The 24,309-nt window shown below is 39.7% G+C and overlaps 1 protein-coding gene across 1 annotated transcript in view; it reads left to right on the top strand.

Annotated features, from left to right (window-relative positions):
* LOC126417162 (dynein axonemal heavy chain 2) overlaps positions 1-24,309 on the top strand; it is a 959,377-nt gene that overhangs the window by 865,117 nt on the left and 69,951 nt on the right. Inside the window, 3 exon segments of the mRNA XM_050085060.1 lie at positions 17,350-17,396; positions 23,139-23,285; positions 23,501-23,807. Coding sequence (XP_049941017.1) covers positions 17,350-17,396; positions 23,139-23,285; positions 23,501-23,807 — 501 coding nt within the window.

Genomic DNA, 24,309 nt, shown 5'->3' with positions numbered 1-24,309 from the left:
GGTTGGCAGGAGTCTCTGGGTTTGCTCCCAGTAATAACCCTTATTGCTCTCTTCGGGATTTTGATTGTGCTCAGGGCAGTTGGATAATTTCCCCAGAATATCACACCATATTTTAGGTGGGCTCGTAAGCATAGTATGCGCTGGTTAATGTTTTCAGGCTAGCACATGATTTCAGTACACTCAGTGCATAACAACCAGTACTAATTCTGGCATTTACCTTTCCTGTAAGTGTATTCCATTTCAGGTTATCTTGAACCCACAGACACACAGGAATTTGAAAACAGTGTCAGTATCTATTGGCTGGTTATTTACAGTGACAAGTGGCTGAGAGGAATTTTCATTTTGTGTTGTGTGAAAGTTCATGGAAGCTGTATTTTTGGTGTTGATAGTTAATCTGTTGATTTTAGCCCAGTTGCTGAGTTGTTCATTGGCCAAGTTCACAGCTTTTTGCACAGCCTCTGTATTCTCACCTTTGAGGAGTACAGTTGTCTCATCAGCAAATATTATTGTTTTGCGTGCATCAACATTCAGGCTCAAGTCATTAATATGCAGAAGGAAAAGTAGGGGTCTCAATACTGAGCCCTGCGGAACACCTTGCTTTACAGTTTTATTACTTGATAGTATTTTGGTTATTGAGTTGCTTTGTCTATTAGTGTATTTCATGCTGACTCTCTGCATCTGATTGGTTAAGAAAGTAGCAATCCAATTGTTTGCAATTTCTCTGATACCATAGTCCATCAGTTTTTTGTACATTATTTTTTCAAAAACTATAGAAAAACAGGTTGAGATTGAGATAGGCCTGTAGTTATTCATATCTTTATTATCACTGTTTTTGAAGACAGGAATTGCTTGAGAAAGTTTCAGAGCTTCAGGGAAAATACCTGCCGGGAAAGAACAGTCACGGAGGTGAGTTAATGGTTCAGCAATTTTGTGTACACAATTTTTGATAACAGCTGCTGGGATACCATCAATTCCAGCTGAATATGAATTTTTTAACTCTCTGAGGGCTTTTGCAATATCACTTTCAGTGACTTTGGTAATGAAAATTGACTCTGCGCATGTGTGATATTTTTGATTTGCTGGTTGGTAGTTTGTGTTAGGATTATTTTTGACCAATTTTTCAGGTATGCTCGTAAAGAAATTGTTGAAAGAGTTCACTACAAGTTCGGGATTAGATATAGATTCATTGTTGAGTTTGATTTCTATGTTCGTGTGTGTAGCTTTCATTTCCCCTCTTTCCCTTTTTATGATATTCCACATTGCTTTTACTTTATTGCTGGATTTGTCAATGTACTCATCATTTTGCATCCTTTTTGCTTATCTTATCACTCTTCTTAGGATACATGTGTAGTTTTTACAGTATTCTGTTAGTTGGGGGGAGTTACTTTGCTTACATAACATGTGGAGTATTCTTTTATGTTTGCAAGTGATTTTTATAGCTGGTGTAATCCAAGTTCTGTTTCTCTTATTATTGTCGTTTATTCTTACTGGTTTTTGTGGAAAGGTCTTTTCAAAGTGGTGGATCATTTTGTCAAGAAATATGTTGAATTTCATGTTGACATCACTGGCTGTGTATGTCTCTGTCCACTTTTCTTTACTAAGGAGAGCATTTAGCTTGTTCAAGTTATTTTGAGTGAAAAACCTTTGTAAAGTTTTCGGTGGGATTGGGTTTGAGGTATCTTTGCTAACAATGGCCTTTAGAATGACAGCTCGGTGATCGCTGAATCTGGCATTGTATACTTCTAGAGTTGGGTTAAGTTTAATTCTATTTGCAAAAATTTGCTCTAGAGCTGTCTTGGATGTGGGTGTTATTCTAGTGGGCTCATTTACAAGGCCATGCAGATTATAAGTTTTTGTAATGTTAATCAATGTCTCCCTGTTTCTGTGGTGGGTGAGAAAGTCTATATTAAAGCCACCACATATAGTCACATCCTGCTTCTACTGACTTATTTTGGATGGAAACAAGTCCATTTCTAACAGAAAATCATTAATACTACTGGAGGAGGAACAGTAAATTGTAGCTAAAATTAGATTTAGATCTGTAAGCTTTATGGCTGCACATTCAAAGATCTTGTCTGTTCCTATTTCCTTTAGGGTAGGAAGTGGGCTATATTCAATGTGTCGTTTTATGAAGATGGTAGCCCCACCATGTCCATCATTTGATCTGGAGTAGTGTTCACATAATTTGAAGTTTGGTAGTGAGATTAACTTAACTGCATCAGTGCAGAGCCAGTGCTCTGCTAGGCATTCTACTGAGATATAAATGAGTTCACTGGCCAGCAAAATTCTTAAGTCATCAGTTTTGTTGACCAAGAATTGGACATTGTGATAACAGATTTTCAGGTCTGAGTGGGGTTTACTCAGGAGGCTCAAAGTCATATTTACTGTGTCACTGAACTTTAGTTTAAATCGTGCTGTATTCCAGGTATGTTGACTTCCGAGCAATTGTGCTGGTTCTGTTGGTCATCCTTGGCAGCCGGCTCATCTTCCAGGTAGGCCTGAAAAGTATCCACATGCACTTCACAATGCTGAGGCATCACATTGTCGTTTTGGAGGGCTGTCTCGCTGTTGTTCACCATCACATTATTGATCCTTTCAAGTTTATGACCATTTTGAGGGGTCAGGGGGTTTGTGTTTCGTCTCTGTGACTTCGTGACTCATTTGTCTAGTGTAGTTTGCACAGTATGGCCACTATTACTCTTTTTGTTTCTCATCTTGTTTGTCTTTATCCAGTTGCTTGTAAGCATCTGTTTATGGTTTCTGACTTTTGGTTTCTTATTGTCCCCGATAGTTGTCAGGAAGGCCAGTCTATTGCAAATAATCTCCTTGCCACATTTGTTTAGGTGGAAACCATGTGTTGTGAAGTGATTTCTGGCTAGTCATTCTATTTCAAAGTTCACAGCAATTCTTTTTTTTGTATGCATGTTTTGCTAAATTCAGTGCTTGTATCAGGTGGAGGTTTGCAGTATTAATTTTATTATTTAAATTATGAACATCATATCTCCTGGGTATAGGATGCATAATGATACTCATTTTGTGACTTAGAGCGAGTATTGGTTCCAAAGGTTCTACCACATGTTTCATCATTAGATGGAGAGGTTTGTCTATGTCGTTAGAACCCTCTATTACAATCAAAGTATCACATGTACTGAAGCTTCTTGTCAAATTTTGTGCATTTTTTACCACCTCTTTTAGTGGGGCACCAGGTTTTACTATGCTTTTTACCTGGTATGAGGGCCCTAGTTTGTCTTGCAGTATTTGAGCACAGTATCTTCAATGACTGTCGCTTAATATTAGTACATTCATTTTTTCCGAGATTTTCCTGCTATGTAACATTCTGGAATTTCTTTCATTTTTGTCCTGCATGTATATTGGTGCTTGAGAAATTATGTTCATTGGCGGATTACTCATACACTCTGTGGCGGATTGTTCACTTTGGGTTAATTTTTGCGTAAGATCTTGTGCAACGTTACACTGTAAATTGACCTTGCTAGCATCTTGCACCAGGCGGTTATCAGAAGTTACACTTTTAAAATCACTTTCTGGATCCATTTCATGTAGGCCTACCCTCACATTAGCTTTGTTTTCCATGGCAGTTTGTTTACATGCAGATTGTACAAGGCTACGATCACACATGATGCTAGACAGCACACGATTTCTGAGCACTGCATTCCGAGCATGATTTATGGCTTGACTATTTCTTGTACTAAGCTGTCCCGTCAAATGCCAGTTTTGTTACTGATATTTATGTTCGGGGTGCAGATAACAAGTTCATTGTTCGTGAGTTTATTGGTTACTGTCAATCCAAGTGCATTACACTTCACTAATAGTTCATGGTACTTCACCAGTAGGCTTTCATGCTTGAGACTGAGGTCCATTATTTCTTGTTTCAATGACGGAATTATGTGATCCTGCATTTTTAGAGTATTGTTTACTTTGGTTTCCTTAGCTAGTATGATGCACTGGCGGCATGTCCACTGTTCTTCACTGTTAAAGTATTTCCGGTTAACTTTGACACATTTTTCGTGGTACCAGTAATTACAGTTGATACACAGAATTCCTCCTATAACCCTTTTTGAACATATTTTGCACTTATGCGCCATCTTGCCTATCAGGTCAGCACTACATAAGTACTACTCAGTTCCAGGATACTAGATTATGTGTATAGTGGTTCAAGTATAAGTCCGGTGTGCTAACATGGCACAACTTCAGTTGGGGGTACCATATGGTAAAATCTATCACATAACTAAAAGTTCTTTATGACAATTTAAGTTCAAGTCCAGTTGAGAATACCATGTAGTGTGTTTAAACACACAGCCAAGTTCACTATTGATTTGGTTCAACTCACGGTTGAGCATAATACACTCCTAGAAATGGAAAAAAGAACACATTGACACCGGTGTGTCAGACCCACCATACTTGCTCCGGACACTGCGAGAGGGCTGTACGAGCAATGATCACACGCACGGGACAGCGGACACACCAGGAACCACGGTGTTGGCCGTCGAATGGCGCTAGCTGCGCAGCATTTGTGCACCGCCGCCGTCAGTGTCAGCCAGTTTGCCGTGGCATACGGAGCTCCATCGCAGTCTTTAACACTGGTAGCATGCCGCGACAGCGTGGACGTGAACCGTATGTGCAGTTGACGGACTTCGAGCAAGGGCATATAGTGGGCATGCGGGAGGCCGGGTGGACATACCGCCGAATTGCTCAACACGTGGGGCGTGAGGTCTCCACAGTACATCGATGTTGTCGCCAGTGGTCGGCGGAAGGTGCACGTGCCCGCCGACCTGGGACCGGACCGCAGCGACGCACGGATGCACGCCAAGACCGTAGGATCCTACGCAGTGCCGTAGGGGACCGCACCGCCACTTCCCAGCAAATTAGGGACACTGTTGCTCCTGGGGTATCGGCGAGGACCATTCGCAACCATCTCCATGAAGCTGGGCTACGTCCCGCATACCGTTAGGCCGTCTTCCGCTCACGCCCCAACATCGTGCAGCCCGCCTCCAGTGGTGTCGCGACAGGCGTGAATGGAGGGACGAATGGAGACGTGTCGTCTTCAGCGATGAGAGTCGCTTCTGCCTTGGTGCCAATGATGGTCGTATGCGTGTTTGGCGCCGTGCAGGTGAGCGCCACAATCAGGACTGCATACGACCGAGGCACACAGGGCCAACACCCGGCATCATGGTGTGGGGAGCGATCTCCTGCACTGGCTGTACACCACTGGTGATCGTCGAGGGGACACTGAATAGCGCACAGTACATCCAAACCGTCATCGAACCCATCGTTCTACCATTCCTAGACCGGCAAGGGAACTTGCTGTTCCAACAGGACAATGCACGTCCGCATGTATCCCGTGCCACCCAACGTGCTCTAGAAGGTGTAAGTCAACTACCCTGGCCAGCAAGATCTCCGGATCTGTCCCCTATTAAGCATGTTTGGGACTGGATGAAGCGTCGTCTCACGCGGTCTGCACGTCCAGCAAGAACGCTGGTCCAACTGAGGCGCCAGGTGGAAATGGCATGGCAAGCCGTTCCACAGGACTACATCCAGCATCTCTACGATCGTCTCCATGGGAGAATAGCAGCCTGCATTGCTGCGAAAGGTGGATATACACCGTACTAGTGCTGACATTGTGCATGCTCTGTTGCCTGTGTCTATGTGCCTGTGGTTCTGTCAGTGTGATCATGTGATGTATCTGACCCCAGGAATGTGTCAATAAAGTTTCCCCTTCCTGGGACAATGAATTCACGGTGTTCTTATTTCAATTTCCAGGAGTGTATACAACATCAATGAAACAACGTATAATTACAACCTCTACGGTAAATGTCCGTAGAACATGTCATGGGTATGGTACGCAATGCCATAGTAGTCTTGTACCTGTTAGTATCATTCAAGAATCACCCCCTCCCCCCCCCCCCCCCCCCTCAAACTCATAGTTGGTTACATAAATAACAAAAAATCAGCCGAACGGGTAGCCGCCTGGTCTCAGGCGCCTTGTCACGGTTCATGTGGCTCCCCCGTCAGAGGTTCGAGTCCTCCCTAGGGCATGGATGTGTGTGTTGTCCGTAGTGTAAGTTAGATTAAGTACTGTGTAGGGTAAGGGACCAATGACCTCAACAGTTTGCTCCCATAAGACATTACCATAAATTTCCAAATTCCAAAACATCAAAGAAAAAGTGCAATAGCACTAAGATATTTACAAGTGGGATATGGTTCGGTTGAAGCACTTAAAAACTGGAATTTCCACACAAATAAATGTTGATCATTACATGTTTCAATAAGTCACTATATGGTTGTAACACTTGATGCACATAAAGCACAAGACAAATTCAGTATAGAGTCTCCCATCTGGAGTAAAATGTTTCAAAACTTAGTATATACCTCACCATGTTTTCAGAAAAGTAACAAAATAACTCCCATCTCTCATTAGATTTTCAGAAACAGTAATGAAACAGTTATACATCTCATGTGTATAGTCTGGTACAATAAGTAGTTCAAATCATATTGTCACGTAGAAGACGGTGTAATTAGATGAGCGACGAACACCAACTTCACTTAACGAAAGTTTATTCAGCACTTGCACATACAAGAGCGCGGAGCGAACTGCCTCCAGCCAAAACACATACAGTACATATACAGCTACAGAACGTTCCAGTGCAATGACGCTTGACATTTGTGGATACTTCTAGAATGTACTTGAACCGAATATAGAAATTAAAATTGTACCGTCCAGGTGAGTTTCGAACTCACGACCCTCCATGCAACAGTTCAGTATCATAACCAGTACACCATGGTGCTACTCAGCTTCATCTGTGACATTGCTCCTTCCTTAAGAGAACAGTGTCTCGGTGTTATGTCCTCCTAGTCCGGGAACAAGTCATCGGTCCTGCATGCTCCAATTACCAATGACTGATGCTCGCCATGCCAGTGGTCATCTTAGAACTTTTTTTGCCGCTACGCTCCTCATCAGCTTTCCGCTTGTTGCCTGTCGCTGGAGCTTCGAATTTACCCTGGGTTGCAGAATCCTTGTAGGGCTTCATTTGAAGGACGTTGACTGTATCTTTGATCTTTCGTCGTCATACGTTCGGGTTCGAAATCTTCAACTTCATAAGTGACATCAGAAAACTGTCTTACAACCTTATAAGGTCCAAAGTAGCGGCTGAGGAGCTTCTCAGAGAGACTAATCTTCCAAGCAGGAGTGAAGATTCAGACGAGGTCACCAGGCTGGTAAACAACAGGGTGGTGGCTCGCGTCATACCTTCAGCGATCATTTTCTTGACCTACTTCATCACGTCATAAGCATAAATCCCGTGGTGTCTCATTTGGCGGTGTTGTAGGCAAACATCACGAAAGATAGCACCTCATCCCAGTTGCTCTGCACAACATTGACAAACATTGATAGCATCTCGGCCAAGGTCTTATAAGGCGTTCAGTAAGCCCATTAGTGTGCGGATGGTAGGTAGTTGTCATGTGATGAGTAATATTACACTGATGGTTTATCTCTGTCATAAGGTTTGATTGAAAAACTTTCCCTCGGTGCCTTGGGGCACCATGTTTTAATGCAATGTCTTCCATGATGAATTTGGCTACCTCGAATGCTTCACTTTTCACAGCTTTTGTAATGGTATAGCGTGTCAATAATCCATCTATTGCCTCTAGCAGACGTTGGAAATCATTTGAGGAGGTCAATCCCAACACGCTGGAAAGGTGTTTCAGCTGGTGGAATTGGTATGAGTTGGCCAGGTGGTTTCTGAGGAACTGCCTTTCTCCTCTGGCACTATCAACAGTGCGAGACATAGTGATGGACACTCCTAAATAAACCTGGCCAGAAAAATCTCTTGCAGATAATATCATATGTCTTAATAAATCCTAAATGTCTAGCCTCAGGTGTGTCATGGAATTTCTGCAGAACATCTAAGTGCATGTGTTTAGGGATCACTGGTAGCCACCTCTTTCCAACGGATCAAAGTTTTTCTTGCAAAGTAATCCATTAACTACCTTAAATTGTCCTTTGACATACTCTGACCAATTTAGGGCAAGCATAATATGAGATATCTTGGCGTCCTTCTTCTGCTCAGCAGAGAGATCGTGGAGTGCAGCGAGACAGTCACTATGTTCATCAAAGTCTTGATCGTCTAGCACAGTGTTTCTTGAGAGACAGTCGGCATCTTGGTCTTTCTTCCACTTTTGTACACTATGGTAATGTCATACTCTTGAAGATGCAGTGCTCACCTGGCAAGTCGTCCTGTTGGATCCTTAAGACCTGTCAGCCAACAAAGTGAATGATGTTCTGTCACAACTGTGAATGGCCTTCCTTGAAATTTGCACATGGCCCACATCACAACAAGACATTCTCTTTCTATAGTTGAGTAGTTTCTCTTGGCTTTTGTAAGTGTCCCAGAAGCATCCTATACCCACTGGCATCTGTGTGTAGTTCCGTAGGTCCTCTCTCATCTTACAGGCCAAGTCATTCATCAGAACTTTTCGCAGCACATTGAAAGACTCTTGTTGAGCACCGCCCCAGATAAATTTAGCATCAGCTTTTAACCACTCTTGGAGTGGCCTGGCTTCGATACAAAAGTCTTTGATAAAATGACGGTAATAAGATTATTATCCGAGGAGTGTCCTCTCCAGCGGCTAGCTTGCGGTGATGGTGACCTACATCATCCTCTACCCACCCTTCTTGTTCACGGAGTTGGCGTCAGCTAACATCGGTCTAGTGTCTTATAGCACGCGCATCAACAATTATCCGCTGCCTTTCTTGACAATAGTGCACCAAATGTCCAGGTTGTCTGCAGTGGAAACATAGCGGGTGGTCATCCTCAATCCTCCAGACGTCAGTCTTCCTCGGTGCCCAAACAGGTTTTTCGTGCATCATTGTAGGAACATAACTTCACTTGGGTCTCGACTTTTTCACCGTTTTAAAGGGAAAGGAAGGACAAGAGATTGGGTTCAATATCTGTTCCACTTCCTCTCTTATTACCTCTTGAAGTGTCTCAGTTTTTTGCTCGGCATGCAATCCTAGTGCCTTCTGAACTTCCTCTCTCACCGTCTGATGACGAATGCTTGTGAAATCAGTTGCTTCCTCCATCACAGATGTTAATATGACATTTGGAAGCTGTTCAAATTTCTAGCGTGTAATTCTTTTCTGATGCATTGTCTCGATATACTGGCACCATTTTATGAAGTAGTCTGCTGTCGAAACCTCCTTCAGAAGTAGGACTTGATACATGTCCTCAGCAACACCCTTCATGAGATGTGCAACCTTATCTTCCTTCTTCATTCTAGGATACACTATTTTACACAGCTCCAAGATGACTTGAATGTAGGATGCTGTAGTTTCTCCTGAACGCTGTGCCCTGCACTTTAATTTATCTTCAGTGTTACACTTCCATTGTTGTGTGTCGCCGAAATACTTGCGCAGTTCCACTTGGAATGCTTTCCAACTTGTCAACTTCTCCTCATTGTTCTCATGCCATTGCTTGGTAGTGCCGACCAAGTAGACAAATACGTTAGCCAAACACACGGTGTCATCCCATTTGTTAAATCTGGCTATACGCTCATATACCTTCAGCCACTTGTTTGGATCTTGGCCATTGTCACCAGAGAACTCGGAAGGATGTCTCATGTGGTGACACACCGTTACTGTCGTCGTAACGTCCTCTTCTTCTTCAGTCTCTGGTAGATTGCGATCTGTTGAATATGGCTCGAACTCGGATTTCTCGCCACGTAAACGGCAGCTCTATCGTGGACTGATGGTAGCCACTGTGTCATTCATAATGTGCGCTGTCACAAGATCCAATGCCCAGCGTCTCCACCAGAATAATGTCATGTAGAAGGCGGTGTAATTAGATGAATGACAAACACCAACTTCACTTAACTAAGATTTATTCAGCACTTGCACATACAAGAGCACAGAGTTAACTGCCTCCGGCCAGAACACACACGGTATATATACAGCTACAGAACATTCCAGTACCATGGTGCTTGACATTTGTGGATACTTCTTTAATGTACTAAACCTGACTATAGAAATTAAAACTGTACAGTCCAGGTGAGTTTTGAACTCACGACCTTCCATGCAACAGTTTATTATAATAACCACTACACCACGGTGCTACTCAGCTTTTTGTGCGACAATATAGCGTTTTGAGCACTGAATACATCAACCATCAAGTGTTCAGATGTTTCATACTGACCTGCCTTATATGGTTCAGTTTAAGTATAAAAAATTTCATAAGTTCAGAAGTGAACCGTTTTCACTTCTCATTACCTTGCAACAGTGTTCAAGTATGTAGTGGTGTATAAGTACAGTTGTTAATTCACTAACAACATTCTCTAGTTTACTTCGTGTTTTCACGTGTCACGTTCCTCACATTAGTTACCAACAAGATGCTTAATCACTTTTCTTCTTCTTCTTCTTCTTCTTCTTCTTTTTCTCTGCATTTTCAGCCATGTGCTGCATCAACCATCTGCTTCCATCGCCTTCTATCTCTCCCAATCGCTCTCCATGCTGCGAAAATTCCTAATGCTGAGATGTCCTTCTCTATGTCATCTTTCCACCTTGTATGAGGTCACCCAAATGGTCTTGTTGCCTGGAGAGTTCTTTCAAATGCTTCCTTGGTGATTCTGTTGTTTTCCATTCTAGCAACTTGTCCAGCCCATTGCAGTCTCCTCTTTTTGATTTCTGGATGATAATGGATGCTTCATCAACTGATAATTTTAATTGTTCTTTCAAATTCTCCATACACCATTCTCCAACACAGGTCCCCAGATTTTTCTCATTACTTTTCTTTTGAAAACATTCAGTTTTTCTCTTTCATTCTTTGTAAGCATTCAGCTTTCTGAACCATACTGTACTATGGGGCAGATGATAGTGTTGTATATCTTCATCTGTGTGGTGATTGACAAAGCTTTACCTTTGAGTGGGTTGCTTAGTGAGCACAGACATCTTGACCCTGAGGTTATTCTTTCCATTATGTCCATTGTTATGATATTTTTACTGTTGAAACATGATCCAAGGTATTTAAACTGAAGAAATTTTCTCAATTTAGGATGTTGATCAATTTCAAAGTAAGGATATGGGTTTATGACTAGACCTATTTCCATATATTCTGTTTTCTCTTGGTTAATCAAAAGCCCCATTTTGCTGGCACTGTGCCTGAGAGATCTGTACATGTCTTTCAGTTCTTCTTCAGTTTCACTCAGCAACACTATATCATCTGCATAAGCCAGGAGTTTTACTTCACTGTGTTTGAATCAGAGACCATTGTATAGATGTAAATTACTCTCCTGAACCACTTTCTCTAATGCAAGGTTGAAGATGACACATGAAAGAGCGTCTCCTTATCATAAGCCTGTTTTAATTGGAAAGGTGGGGGATATGGATCCTTTGAACTTCACTGCAGACTGGGAGCCATCCAAGCACTGTTGTATCATCCTAATGATTTTACTGAGTATACTAAAGTCTTGTAATGTGTTGTAGAGACTACTTCTGTGGCTGTTGTCAAAGATTCACTGGAAGTCAATGAAGAGGCAGTGGATGTTTTTGTTAAATACCCACTATGTCTCAAAGATCTGTCATATAGTAAACAAATTATCAGTTCTGGAACAGTTTGTTCGAAATCCAACCTGGTAAACTTGAATAGTGTTTTCTGCATAAGGTTTAAGTTTTTCCTGAATGATCATTGACAGGATTTTGTATGTTATGTTCAGCAAACTGATTCCTCTGTAATTTCCACATTCCATTCTGTTTCCTTTCTTGTGTATGGGACAAATTATTGCAGTTTTCCAATCTTCAGGCAGTGTTTCAGTTTTCCACATCATTGTGATAAGGTTATAAATTTCTTTGTGTAGTTTGCTTCCACCCTCTTTTAACGTCTCTACTGATATCTGATCCTCGCCTGGTGGTGGATCACTTCCTGTTATGTGATTTTACATTTTCATTATTAATGCTGTCACTCTCAGACATTGTGTAACTTTTCAGTGTACGATTACTGACATATTGCCTAATTACAAAAGGTGTCACAGTTCACATAGCATCAATCTTTTTGCATAAATATGACTGAGTATTTACTTGCATCTGTTACTCCAAATAAAAAACAACTTGCATTACAAACCTTGCTGACTATGCGTGTTTTTCATAAACTTTCTCCACAGTAAGAAAAAAAAGGTTCCCTAACCAGTCCCTACCTAACATCATTCTCCTCTTTACATCAATAATAGATCAATACTTCATTAAATGCATCAAATATCTCCTCATTGTATCAACATAGTAACTTCACCTCATTTACTCATAACATCACCTCATTATTCCACTAAATAAATACTCCATAATAATAAACACCTAAGAAAAATCACCTGCTTCAGCTTGCACAATAGATCAACCTCACAAAATAACATCACATAGCAGCAGACCTCACAACTGGTATTGCTTTTCCTCTAACGATAGAAACAGACATTACACTATTTACATGTTTTATTATTTTACTGAATGTAATCATTGCATTGCTTACACAACTCATTACTGTATAGAATCATGATGTTTCAACTTAAGGGTCAGAAAGGTAACACTCCCTACATTACTTTCATTACTTTCAAATACACTTCACTAGGCAACTGTACTTTCACTTGTTACTTTACACAAACACGTTGAAAATTTGTGTGACACTAAATATCTCAGGCATACTCTTCTACTAATAACTACGAGGGTTGTTTCAAAAGTAAGGTTCCCAACTCTGTACCCTTACCGTGCATGGTGCAATGCGAAATCTGGAAAGACCACCTTGTTCGCTGGATCCCCCACCACTGATTCCAACAACCAATATGGCTTTGCAATGGTCGGTACCAGCCTGACAGCCATAAGCGATGGAGCCCGTCATCACCGTCACCCCCAGGTGTGAAATTCGTGTGGTCATCTGATTTTTGCATGCAAGAAAGTTATCACCAGTAGAAATTCATCGGCAATTGAGTGATGTGTATGGGGAAACATGTATAAGTATTCAAAACATCCGCAAATGGTGTAGGGAGTTTGCCAATGACTGTACGGATGCTCACGACGAACAACGAAGTGGGAGGCTGTCAATCTCCAACAAAGTTGTGGCGAAATTTGAGCAAATCCTGCTCAAAGATTGGCTAATCACCATCCGGCAACTGGCTGCTCAAATTTCTGAGGCTTCTGAAGCTTCAATTGACAGGGTATTGAATGAAAAGCTAGGCTACCACAAGGTGTGTGCACACTTGGTGCCGCACATACTTCCAGAAGTCCACAAGCAGCAGCGCGTCGAGTGTGCTCGGAAGTTCTAGAGTGAATGTGACGAGACTAAGGAAGACTTCCTTGATTCCATAGTTATGGGGGAGATGAATCGTGGCGCCATTACGTTACTCCGGAAACAAAACAACAATCGCGCCAATGGAAACACACCGGATCACCACCATCAAAGAAGTTTAAGTAGCAGCTGTCAGCAGGAAAAATCATGGCATTGGTGTTTTGGGACCAGCTTTGTGTACTGCTCATTTATTTTATGCCTAGAGGGACCACCATAAACTCGACAGGTTATTGCGAGACCTTCAAAAAGCTCAGATGGGCAATCCAAATTCATCATAGAGGAAAACTCAGCAAAGGCATAAGACTGCACCATGACAATGCCCATCCGCACGTGTTGCAACAAACAAAGGAGTTAATCGACAAATTTGGCAGGGACGCAATTGACCACCCCCCTTACAGCCCCAATTTGGCTCCCAGTGATTTCCATCTGTTTCTAAAATTGAAGGACCACCTAGGCAGTCTATGATTCCAGACAGACGAGGAGTTGCAAGAAGAAGTTTCCAAGTTTCTCAACGGGTTGGCAGTGGACTTCTTTGATGTAGGAATGCAGAAGTAGATTACTTGACAGAAAAAATGCATAGAAACAAAATGGGGACTATGTGGAAAAATAGCTTAAAGATCAACGTTTCCAATGGTGTAATCGTTTTTTCGAATAAAAAATTCCTTGTGTCTAAAAAACATGTGGAAACCTTATTTTTGAAACAACCCTCATATATATATATCCCATATACTTCCTCAAAATTTACAAAAAATTGTGTATACACTGTGTAATAATCTCATTACTCCTGCAGCTATACAACCTTTTGCACTTACATGTTTACTGGCTACTCAGGGTGTTCAACATTATTTTATATACTTGTACATTTTGTAAAATTCCATTACCTTACCTTTTTGGTATTATCGATAAACTTTTTTACTGTTTCACTACAAACAGAAAATCATCCTCCTGCATTACTTTTGTACTCAGAAAATAATCAAATAGATGTTAACTCTCTGAATTTTACATAATCAGTGTTGTATAGGTTTTATGTTTCTGTTTATTGTCAAAAAATGGCTGTTCACCAATGTTTCCAACAACCAAGAGGGTTTCAGTTTAACCTATCAACTCTACTACCATTACCTCTCACATGTGTGTGTGTGTGTGTGGGGGGGGGGTCTAGTTATTATTTGTCCACTATCCACATCTATTTTCAAAATTCCTATCACCATTTATGTTCCAAGAATTTCTATTCTCCTAAAACTGTTAGTCTCCATGGTTTGGTCCTACTTCCCAATAATTTCTAAAGTTATTTGGAGTCCTGTCATTCCTTCCCAAGATGTTGTTATTATGTCCTTGGTTTAAATTGTCATTGTTATTTGTATTTCTATTATGATTCGGATTACTTCAGTTTGGCCTCCTGAAATCAGCACTATGTTGGCCAAACTTGTTGTATGATCTGTACAACTTTTCTACATATTTTAGGAACTGGTCTTCAGAATCATCTGGGCCATAAGCTAACTTCATTTGAATTCTCTCTGTTAGCCTTCTCTTAAGTGCATCTGTTTGAGTTAATTCATCAAAAGGTTGGTCTAAGTGTGCAAGTTTCATGATCTGATCTTTTGCAAAACTCTTCCATATCCCCTTTCTGCTCCCTGTACATCGGACCATTTAAAAACTCACTCTTCATTCTTGCCTCTTCAGTGTCAGACCAAAACTTTTTCAAGAAACATTTTCCAAATTCATCTATGGATAACTTGCTACAGTCAGGTTGGTTGGCCCATGACATGGCTTCCCCTTCTAATGATATTTTAACAAACTTAATTTTTGATTCATCACTCATACCAGAGAGAAAACTACCATGGCACTGCTGTATAAAATGAACTGGATAAAATGCTTGTCATTGAGGGACCAGTTTAGCAGCATAGTAGGATAGCTTGGGTGTCCTACATTACAGAATGTTTTTAGATAAGCTCCATCTTGTAATTGTGGTACTTGTTTTTTTGATAATAGTGACATCACTATGTGAGTCTGACACATTTGAGGCTGTTATCTCGGCTATCTTCTGAACTTTTTCATGTACATTTGAGGCAACACAGTGTATTTTTTCATTTAGCGTATTTATAAAGATTGCAGCTTATTTACTAGTGTCTCCAACAGCATCTTTACATCTGACTTCAACAGCACTTATCTCAGATCTGAGATCCTTGCCTACTTCCCCTATTTTTGTCTCTAAAGATTGTATTTTGAACTTTCTAGTCTCTGCCTCCCCTCTATTGTTTTTACTCGTTAATCTATAGCTTTCACATGAGAAAATGCACCAACTAAGTCTTTCTTAACATTAGAAATTTGCACATTAAGCTCTGGTCTAATGAGATTACTTTCTGAGACCACTGACTTTTCAAGTTTTTCAATAATTTTTTCAATTGATGACAGTTTTTTCGAGTTTTTCACTATTTTTTCAAGTTTTTCACTATTTTTTTTTTCCATTGATGACATTAATGCAGTAAAAATGTTTTGTAAATTTAACTGTTTGGGTTTTTCACTCAACATTGTTGTACTTGTTTCTCACAGTCTGGACTCGAATCTAACACACTGCTGTATAAAAATCCTGAGTCCCCACTGATTTCATTTAACTTTTTGGTTGACTGTTGTCTAATACATCCTGAAACATGTCTTTATAGACTATGTCCTGTTTAAATTCACTAGTTGCAGCTGTAGGTTTGGCTTATTTATTTCATGGTTCTTATCATGATCCATTTATTGTAAATTTGTTCGTAAATTATCAGTGCAAAAAAATGGTCAAAACGTTCACACAACACTGCACTGAGAAAATACAAAAATAAATGTTTTAATTGGTACTTGGTTTATTATTGTCCTGGATTGGGTAGGTGGCGTCAACTTTAGTAATAATGCTTCAACATTTTATAACCATGTATGTCCATAGTGTTGCGTCATTCCAAAACTTCTCCACATGTACTATTTCAAATTGTATTTGGTTTAAGATCATACCACTTTGCAACACAATTTTATGCTTTTTGGTCACCTGAAACATAAACACTGTCAAAAATCCAAATGTACAAGTATCCTGATCACAGTGGCACCACTTTGATGACCTCCTTTGTTATGCACAATTGGATGACCATTAATTGTAATAAATGTTCATGGAGTAAAAATATTGGCCAAATCTAGTGGTAGTTTTAAAGAAAAAGTACTCACCCTGTCTATAAGGATCTCCTTCAATCCGTTGCCTGAATTTCTTCTGTCTAGAACATGGATTCTCTTGTAGACCTGGAAAACCTATAGGTTGACGTGTTTCTTGAAATAATGTTGACGTGTTTCTTGAAAAAACATAGATGACAAACTGATTCGTATGTAATTTTCCTTTTCAATAGTCCTAGATGCCTTGCTGCCATCAATTACAATGGTCATTCAGCAAAATACATTCCATTTGTATGCAACTCCAGAAAAAACTTTACATCTCTTCTTCCTTCTTTCCTGCCAGACAACATGTAACCAAATTGCACCCAGTTAACATCATTCCAAAGTACATCAGTAAAGATATGGTCATACTAAGATTGAAACATAGAACATTAAATTGAAAATAATTTACAGAAAATGGAATTCACTCAATGGCATAATAGAACAATTATGATAATATATAAATCGTTTTGTAGTACAGTAATTTTATGAAATTTGTTTTTTAATTGCAGGGGTTAATTGTATTAGTATGACATATACTACTCTACAGTTGGAATTTAAAACATTTAAGATAAGATCGAAAAAAGGATAAGATCATAAATTTGCGAATATACATGGTCGAGACAGCTTATTGCATGTTACAAGATGTAGAAACATGCCTACCAGCTTTCATTTATGTTGCACCAATCCGTCTTGGTTTTGTGACTTCTTCTTCTTCTTCTTCTTCCTCTTTTTTTTCCCAATGTATTTCCAAAACAGCTATCAAGGTGTTGCACTAATCACCTGCATAGGAAAGACTGTTGATTTAATGATGGGAACTTGTGTAAATTCCAGGAAGTCATATGTTGGTACCAATGTGTTTTCAAAAACTATCACTCATAATTTGCATATTTGACCCTACTGGAAACAGCTGCTCCAGAAGAAATGTTGCAAAAGGCCTATGATGCAATAGGGAAGTACAATATTTTGACCCAACTTCAGGTAACTGATTGCTACTTTTTGTGAAGTTCTTTCTTGCAGTACTGTTCTTCCATTATCAAACTGGAAACAACCTCAGATATAATTACTCAAGACAACACAGTGTGCTGTTACATAAGGCAGCGTGTTCAGTGTCACATTCTGTCACCTCTCCTCCAGTGTTGTTAAAAATCCACAAAGTAAAGAGCCCATTGAAGTGTTTGCTGTGTTTGAATGATTTTATGAGCTGCTGTTCATTCTCCAAACTCACATTTACAACTCAGTAATTACAGTACACACTTAAGAGGTAAGAGGAATAAGATAAAAAAATTCCATATTCTCTACTCTGAAAAAACATTCAGAATCAGTTTCAACTGTGTCTGACAAATATTTAATTATACTCACTTTCATCTGTGCCACATTTTCATTAACATGGCCCTTACCTGTTATAATATCCAACAATGCCATCTGATGCTAGTAGTAATTACTGAAAGCAGTTATGTCAACAGTAAGAAAAAATGTTTTTGAGGAATTAACACAAGTGAATACATTTAGCAGCCTCTAATAATTAAAACCTACACTATTCCATGGGATATAAATTTAAAATATTCAGTTTATCTCAGTACAGTACAGTTTTCAATGTCAGCACTCTGTTAGATTTCTGGTTCTACTATTCAGTTCCAGTGTCACATGGTTATCATGTGTGCAGGACACAAAGGTGGTATTATTGTGGGCCATGAACATTGTGGCGTGCCTCAACGTAATGAGCTGGGGAAGTGACAATTCATCTTTGTAACAATTACACAAGGTGGGCATGTGATCCTAATCAAATTTTGGGTATGGCACCTATGGACTGGCTGTAATTCTTATTTTAAAAACTCATTGTAGTGCATAATGAGGCACTTAGACTTGCAACTCATGAAACACAGATGTGTTACGGATACAAGTGAAGCACCACGTCATGGTGGATAAAATGTGGTTAATATTTGGATTCTCCTGCAGAGATGGAGTGAACAGCCACATTGGTTGACCAGCATGTACTATGAACGTTTAAATTGCTGATTCTAAGGAAGTGGACTTTGTAGGCTTCTCTGTCTTTCTCGCAGAGAAAAATAAATCTTCTCATAGTGTATGATATCACAGCTCTCAAAATTTATGAGGCATGATTAATACTGGTAGTTTCTTATCTGTTCTAATCATCCAAGTGCTCTTTACATTAAATTACAAATGCACCCTGAGGTAAAGCTAATATGGGATATTCAGGACGCACTCCTTTATCTCTAAAAATAGGTTAAAGTGGTATCTTTCTGCCAGGTACTGGCACACACCTGATGAAAGTTAATGTGTATTGAAGGGTTCTTGAAAGAGGCCTTGCTTCAACTGATTGATTTGCTGTTAACTGTAAGTGTTAGAAAGAATATCATAAAGTCAAAAGATTTCACCTTAATTAAGCGATTAACATAAAGAATTAAAACATCAGATCTGATATCTCACCTTTTGGGACATGGAAAATTTGAAATGGAACATTAGGACTTCATATGACTGATAGCATGAATCGTTTGAAGACTTCTGTTTCTGCAGTAATGTATCTACAATCCAGTACAATTTCTTGTAAAAGATTTACTCTTTTCAGTTTTTCATTATAAGAAGTTAGTAATACAAATAAATTAATGCAAACAGCAAATTTCAAACAATGCAGCAGGGCATCACGGCTTGCATCACAATCAAAGGAAGATTATCTTACAATGCATTCTTACAATGTATTATGTGAATCAAATGATGGAAAATCCAGGATGGAATGTAACAATATAATAAAAAGGAAAGTTTCCACTCACCATACCGTGAATAATTTGAAACACTGGATTTAAATACCATCTTATAGAATGTGTAGTCAAATGTTTCTGTACACTGTCAACTTATTTAAGTTGATCTCACCATACCCCTTTGTCCATTGGTTTTGTTGTCTTGCTCATCTTATCTTCTAAGTGTTTTGCTCTTCTATTTATACTGAGTGATTGTACTTAAAGTGCAGCAACTCACAGTTGTCCAGTGTAGGTTATTGTTATCATGTGGCAGTGAAACTTGGTAGATATTATAATGGATTAATGTGGAACCAATCAGATAAAATTAGTTTCAATTTGGCCACCAGGTGCAAATCTGGTGCTGTGAAAGCAAGAAAGATGTATAGAAATGTTTCCATATCTAATGGATTAGGAGTAGTATTTGGTCAGAAAAGGTCAGACAAATGAGAAAGGCATAGTTTTGATTCTATAATTAATGCCACTTACACAATTAGTTCAATATGAGCACTGTAGACATCAACTAGATGCTGCATCCATAAAATTATGTGATCAGCAGTTATTCACAGCAGTTCTAATGGAATCTGAGAAATGTGTTCCTGTATACTGGTCTTTAGATCACGTAGAGCCTGAAAGTGTCCCTGATTAACATGTTCCCTTAGGGTAGATATCCTAAGAGTGAAGAGTCAAAGGGATTCAAATAAGGTGATCTTGCAGGCCATGTACATGGAAAACCTCTGGGGATAGCATATTTGTGGAAAGTTGCATTAAGCAGATCTTTTACTGGGCAAGTGACATGAGCTGTTTCCCCATTTTGCATGAAAACGGTGGTTTCCATGTAGCTGCATTCTTCCAAAGCAGGAATCACATGCTGTACAATGAGCTCTCGGTAATGTGCAGATGTCACTGTACATCTGACACCCTTCTGGGTGTATTCTTTTCAAAGAAGAACGGACCAAGAATAAAGATGCTTGTGAATCTGCACCACACAGACACGTTCGGTCACTGGAATGGCTCTTCATGCACAACATGTGGTTTTAACAGTACCTCAGATTTGGCATGTCTGTGTGTTTGGCTGCATCCTTTAATGTAAAATGTGCCTCATCGCTCCATAGAAATTGCCAGACTACATGAGCAAATTCAGAACATTGCTGTGGATTATGAGGTTCCAGTTGCTGCACCATCTGGATCTTGTATGGCTTTTCTTGAGTCATCAGTCTTTTCTGTCTGGTTTGAAGCAGCTGCCATGAATTCCTCTCCTGTGCCAACCTCTTCATCTCAGAGTAGCATTTGCAACACCCTGCCCTCAATTACTTGATGATATATTCTGATCTCTGTTTCCCTCAACAGATTTTACTCTCTACACCTCCCTTTAATACCATGGAAGTTATTTCCTGATGTCTTAACAGATGTTGTACCATCATGTGCCTTCTTCTTGTCAGTGTTTTCCCTATATTCCTTTCCTTACACAACTTTCTCGTTCCTTACCTTATCAGTCCACCTAATTTTCAACACTCTTCTTTAGCACCAAATCTCAAATGCTTCTGTTCTCTTCTGTTCTGGTTTTCCCCCAGTCAGTGTTTCACTACCATATAATGCTGTGCTCCAAACGTACATTCTCAGAAATTTCTTGCTCAAATTAAGGCCTATGTTTGATACTAGTAGACTTGTCTTGACCAGGAACGCCCTTTCTGCCAGTGCTAGTCTGCTTTTGATGTCCTCTTTGCTCTGCCCGTCATTTGTTATTTAGCTGCCTAGGTAGTAGAATTCATTGACTTCATGTACTTCATGACCATCAGTCCTGATGTTAAGTTTCTAATTGGTCTCATTTTCGTATAATTCTTCTTCACTTCCATTGAGGGTAGCAATGCCATCAGCAAATCTTATCATTAATATCCTTTCTGCCTGAATTTTAATTCTCCTCTGGAACCTTTCTTTTAGTCCCATCACTGCTTCTTCAATCTATAGATTGAACAATAGGGGTGAAGACTACATCCCTGTCTTATACCCTTTTTATTTTTTAATGAAAGCACTTTGTTCTTGATCTTCGACTCTTATTGTTCCATCTTGACTCTTGTATATATTCTGTATTAACCATCTTTCCCTGTAGCTAACCCTATTTTTCTCAGAATTTTGGACATCTCGCACCATTTGATATTGTCAAACACTTTTTCCAGGTCGGCAAATCCTATGAACGTGTCTTTATTTTTCTTTTATCTTGCTGCTATTATCAACTTCAACATCAGAACTCCCTCTCTGATGCCTTTACCTTTCCTAAAGCCAAACTGATAGTCATGTAGCACATCCTCAATTCTCTTTTCAATTCTCCTGTGTATTATTCTTGTGGGCAGTGTGGATGCGTGAGCTGTTAAGCTGATTGTGCGATAATTCTAGCACTTTTGGCTCTTGCAATCTTTGGAATTGTGTGGATGATGTTTTTCTGAAACTCAGGTGGCATTGTCAGACATGTATAGTTTTCGGTGTAAAATAGACTGCAAAATGTTCTGTACTGTTGACCATGGGACGGACAATGCTTGTGACACTGCAGAAGCACTAGCCCCAGCCGAGGCTCATGCTGTATGGTCAGTTGCAACAACAGCAACCTCATCAATAACTTCCACTGGGATAGGATTCCTTCCTCTTCCAGGTGCCAAGCCAAGCTCACCTGTGTTTTTGAATATCATTATCATCTTCTTCAAACCATTTAATGACATTGGGCCTCTCTGCAGACCTTTCAGTCAGCAAAAGAATCTCAATGTAGCACTGTAATTGCTGGCAATCGTGTAAAACAATTTCACTGACAGTGCAAGGTCTGCCTTCTTGATAACTGTACTGTTTACTCACTTTATGGCTTGTAGAATGAATGTGTGGATGTCACACCATCATATAAACTGTGTATAGTGCCAAATTTGCACCTGTTGCACCTGGTGACCAAAATTGGAATTAATTTTTTTCCAACATAAATTAGTTTCACATAGCACATTAGAACATCTACCAAGTTTCACTGCCCTACAATAATTACAGCCCACACTGGACCTCTGTGAGTAGCTGCACTTTAATTATAGCCGTCTGATACATCAACCCTTGTCTTTGTGGGTCACCCTCATTTTCATTTTTTATTTTCTCTTGTCACTGCAACTCTTACTCTGTGCAGTCTAAACATTGGCAATGTAGCTAACTACTGTACACAAAGGTAGTCATTGTTATTTCATACCTGTAATTCATTTTTGTGCATTTCAGAACAATGGGGCACTTCTAACCATTCACATTTGTGCACACACTTATAAAACAAGAACTCCTGCTAACTCTTTCATAAAGATAGCAGATATAACAGTCTTGAGTGCTGCCTGTCTATTTGCTTCCTCTCTCTCTCTCTCTCTCTCTCGCACACACACACACACACACACACACACACACACACACACACACACACAGTGAACTTCCTTCTAAATTACCAGTCATCCTACATAACTGGTACTAGCCAAGTTGTCACTATTGGGATTTGACTGCTTTCTATGCATCTTAAGACGTGCCCAGTGTATCTAGTTGAAAAATATTAATTTTCTGATTTTTTTAAATAAATCTCTGTCACGTGTCTCCTACGTTCAACATTTTAAAGAATGTAGCAACATTCTGTTGCTCCCTTATGTGTATAGCTTGTAAGTTTTTGTTGTTTATGTACCATTACATTTTAAACATAACCCATCACTGATGAAAGGTATTTGAGTTTCTTTTGTGTCTTTTGTGTTCATTCTCGAAACAACTCTACAACCATAACCTGTGGTTCATTAAAAAAACTACCCCTTGTGTGCCTAATGATAGACAGTGGCATACATTTTTGAATGTACTATAAATATTTTTCATCTTTCAGGATGGCTGTCAGATCAAGCCTGGGATAATATCACTGAACTAGATAAATTAGGAGGATTTCATGGTGTTGCTGATTCCTTTGAGCAATATCCAAAAGACTGGCAAGTATGGTACACACAAAAGGAACCAGAAGACCAACCTCTGATAGGTAAATGAAGTTATATTACATTTTTATGGTGAGCAAGTCCACAATGAGTTCTGCCTTAGCCCAGCACTGCTAACTGAACTGTACATAGCCACTGACATTTTCATCGATTTTTCTTTTTTCAGTTTTTGAATATAACTACTCAAAGAGTTATAGCCATACATTAAACTATGCTGGGTGTAAACAAAATTATGAAATTAATTGGCTATTTGTTACAGGTGATTGGGAAGGTGTCTGTACAAAATTTCAGCGAATGCTATTCGTGCGTTCTTTAAGACCAGATCGCATGTCATTTTGTGTGTCAGCGTTTGTGGTGAACACCCTGGGTCAGCGGTTCGTGGAGCCACCTGTGCTTGATATAAAATCTGTTCTCGCTGACTCAACGCCAATGACACCTCTTATATTTGTGCTGTCACCAGGTGTTGATCCCACTGGATCTCTTATACAATTGGCAGAGTCAACAGGAATGTCTGCACGTTTTCAGAGTTTGTCACTTGGCCAAGGCCAAGCTCCAATAGCTACAAGGTTTGTAATATTACCTTGAAAAACACACACACACACACACGCACACACACACACACACACAGAGAGAGAGAGAGAGAGAGAGAGAGAGAGAGAGAGAGAGAGAGGTGGGGTGGGGGGGGGGGGGTGGATAAAGACGTAGATAGATGATAAGGAAGGATGATTCTTTCTGCTGGAAGAACAAGGAAAAAGTTTCAGGAGTGAAGACAAAGCAAAGAAATGTCTTTGTATAGGTACTCCAAATTTCATAACAACAGTAACTTGTTTTTGCTATTGTGATTATTATTTTATAATTTAACCATTTATTCCATTTAAAATTCAACACAACTAATTTCAAAGGAGTAAAAATGAATAAATATTTAAGACAGAATTGGAGCCTCTTTACCAGCTGCTGAAGCAAGATCAACTGTACTAACTCATCTTCATCCACATACAGGTTTCAAAATATAATTGTGACCACTTGCTTAAATTCTCTGTTATAATCAGATGTCTGCCATGCCTTATG

The sequence above is a fragment of the Schistocerca serialis genome, chromosome 8, assembly GCF_023864345.2.
Source record: "Schistocerca serialis cubense isolate TAMUIC-IGC-003099 chromosome 8, iqSchSeri2.2, whole genome shotgun sequence".
In the NCBI taxonomy this organism is placed as follows: domain Eukaryota; kingdom Metazoa; phylum Arthropoda; class Insecta; order Orthoptera; family Acrididae; genus Schistocerca; species Schistocerca serialis.
Note: the sequence above shows the minus strand (reverse complement) of the source record. Positions and strands in the feature narration are given on the sequence as shown.